General features: G+C 47.0%; 1 protein-coding gene across 1 annotated transcript in view; it reads left to right on the top strand.

Annotated features, from left to right (window-relative positions):
• Positions 1–2,500, top strand: part of LOC143295166 (uncharacterized) — a 6,722-nt gene that overhangs the window by 437 nt on the left and 3,785 nt on the right. The window contains exon 1 of the mRNA XM_076606739.1: positions 1–679. This exon is cut by the window's left edge and continues 437 nt beyond it. Within this exon, the coding sequence (XP_076462854.1) occupies positions 1–679 (679 nt within the window). The remainder of the gene's footprint in view (positions 680–2,500) is intronic.

Below are 2,500 nucleotides of genomic sequence, written 5' to 3'. Positions count from 1 at the left end.
CCACCGCCGGGGAGGGGAGACGTCGGTCCGACTGTGCCCTATGGACCAGCGGCTGACGGTGCCCATGACCTACCAGGGCTGGTTCGAACTCCTCTCAGAGGACGGCAAGTCCGCTCGGCCCATCAGAAGCGTGCCGGAGCTGGCCAGAGCATCCCCCACGCGCTGTCTGGTCCGGGAGAACGTCAAGGGATACCTCAACACCGGGGAGGGGAGGCTGACCTTCGATAAAACCAAGGCGGTCCTTGCCGGAGAGCAGCTGAGGCTCTGCGAGGTGCTGTCCCTCCCTGCCCCCGGTCAGGGCCTCAAGGTGAAGCTCCTGCGCTGTGTGGACGCCAAAGGCGACGAGGTCTACCTCAGCTTTGACCAAAAAGGGCTCTTCACGCCCATCGCAGAGGATGACGACTTGGTCGGAGTGTTCACCATCCGCGACATCATCCGACGGTTCCGGCTTCCGCTGACGGTGCAGCTGGTGCACGGCGTCAGGCCCAAGGTGCCCGACAGCAAGTTCTCCGGGCTGGTCCGCCTGGACTGGGTGTACTCTGAGGAGACGGCGTTCGTGTCTCCGCTGGAGAAGAACCACGTGCGCCTCCTGCCCGTCCCTTGTGACGTCAGTCTGCAGCTCGTGGCGGCCAGCAACCAGGAGGACATGGCCAAGTCGGACATGTTTCGGTCCTTACAGGTACAGTGATGACGCTTTAAGGTCCTTACAGGTACAGTGATGACGCTTTAAGGTCCTTACAGTTGATGAATCGTTAAGATCCATACACTGGTAGGTACAGTAATCCCCTTCCTCTCATAACACTCAAATATAAAAATCGATACTCTAACAAAATGTCCACAATCATCAGTATGTGTGACGGGACATTAAACAAAACTCATCATCATCATCAGGTACAGTAATGATGCTTTAACATCCATACAGGTACAGTGATGACGCTTTAACATCCGTACAGGTACAGTAATGACGTTTTGAGATCCATACAGGTACAGTGATGATGCTGTAACATCCATGCAGGTACAGTGATGATGCTGTAACATCCATACAGGTACAGTGATGATGCTGTAACATCCATACAGGTACAGTGATGACGCTTTAACATCCGTACAGGTACAGTAATGACGTTTTGAGATCCATACAGGTACAGTGGTGATGCTGTAACATCCATACAGGTACAGTGATGACGTTTTGAGATCCATACAGGTACAGTGATGATGCTGTAACATCCATACAGGTACAGTGATGATACTGTAACATCCATACAGGTACAGTGGTGATGCTGTAACATCCATACAGGTACAGTGATGACGTTTTGAGATCCATACAGGTACAGTAATGATGCTGTAACATCCATACAGGTACAGTGATGATGCTGTAACATCCATACAGGTACAGTGATGATGCTGATGCTGTAACATCCATACAGGTACAGTGATGATGCTGATGCTGTAACATCCATACAGGTACAGTGATGATGCTTTAACATCCATACAGGTACAGTAATGATGCTGTAACATCCATACAGGTACAGTGATGATGCTGTAACATCCATACAGGTACAGTGATGATGCTGTAACATCCATACAGGTACAGTGGTGATGCCGTAACATCCATACAGGTACAGTGATGATGCTGTAACATCCATGCAGGTACAGTGGTGATGCCGTAACATCCATACAGGTACAGTGATGATGCTGTAACATCCATACAGGTACAGTAATGATGCTGTAACATCCATACAGGTACAGTGATGATGCTGTAACATCCATACAGGTACAGTAATGATGCTCTAAGGTCCATGCAGGTATCGTGATGATGCTGTAACATCCATACAGGTACAGTGATGATGCTGTAACATCCATACAGGTACAGTGATGATGCTGTAACATCCATACAGGTACAGTGGTGATGCTGTAACATCCATACAGGTACAGTGATGATGCTGTAACATCCATACAGGTACAGTGATGATGCTGTAACATCCATACAGGTACAGTGATGATGCTGTAACATCCATACAGGTACAGTAATGATGCTCTAAGGTCCATGCAGGTATCGTGATGATGCTTTAAGATCCATGCAGGTACAGTAACGACGCTTTGTGACCCATACAGGTACAGTAATAACGCTTTAAGATCCAAAACAGGTACAGTAATGATGCTTTAACATCCATACAGGTGCAGAAATGACGCTTTGAGATCCATAAGGTACTGTAATGACGCTTTGAGATCCATAAGGTACAGTAATAACGCTTTAAGATCCAAACAGGTACAGTAATGATGTTTTAAGATCCATACTTATCGGATTTACGTTATAAGTAATGTTTCATATTGGTGTAAATTGTTGTGATACTGATATTGTATCATTTAGGTGTTGCGATGTTCAATGTGTATGCTGAGTGAGTAAGTGTTATGTTGTGTGTGATGTTTTGGTGTACACTGTCTCTTGTTGGATGTCTGTGCGGTGTTATGATTGCGAAGTTGTCATTTTAGTGCTTAGAAT

This window comes from Babylonia areolata, chromosome 20 (genome assembly GCF_041734735.1).
Source record: "Babylonia areolata isolate BAREFJ2019XMU chromosome 20, ASM4173473v1, whole genome shotgun sequence".
In the NCBI taxonomy this organism is placed as follows: Eukaryota; Metazoa; Mollusca; class Gastropoda; order Neogastropoda; family Buccinidae; genus Babylonia; species Babylonia areolata.
Note: the sequence above shows the minus strand (reverse complement) of the source record. Positions and strands in the feature narration are given on the sequence as shown.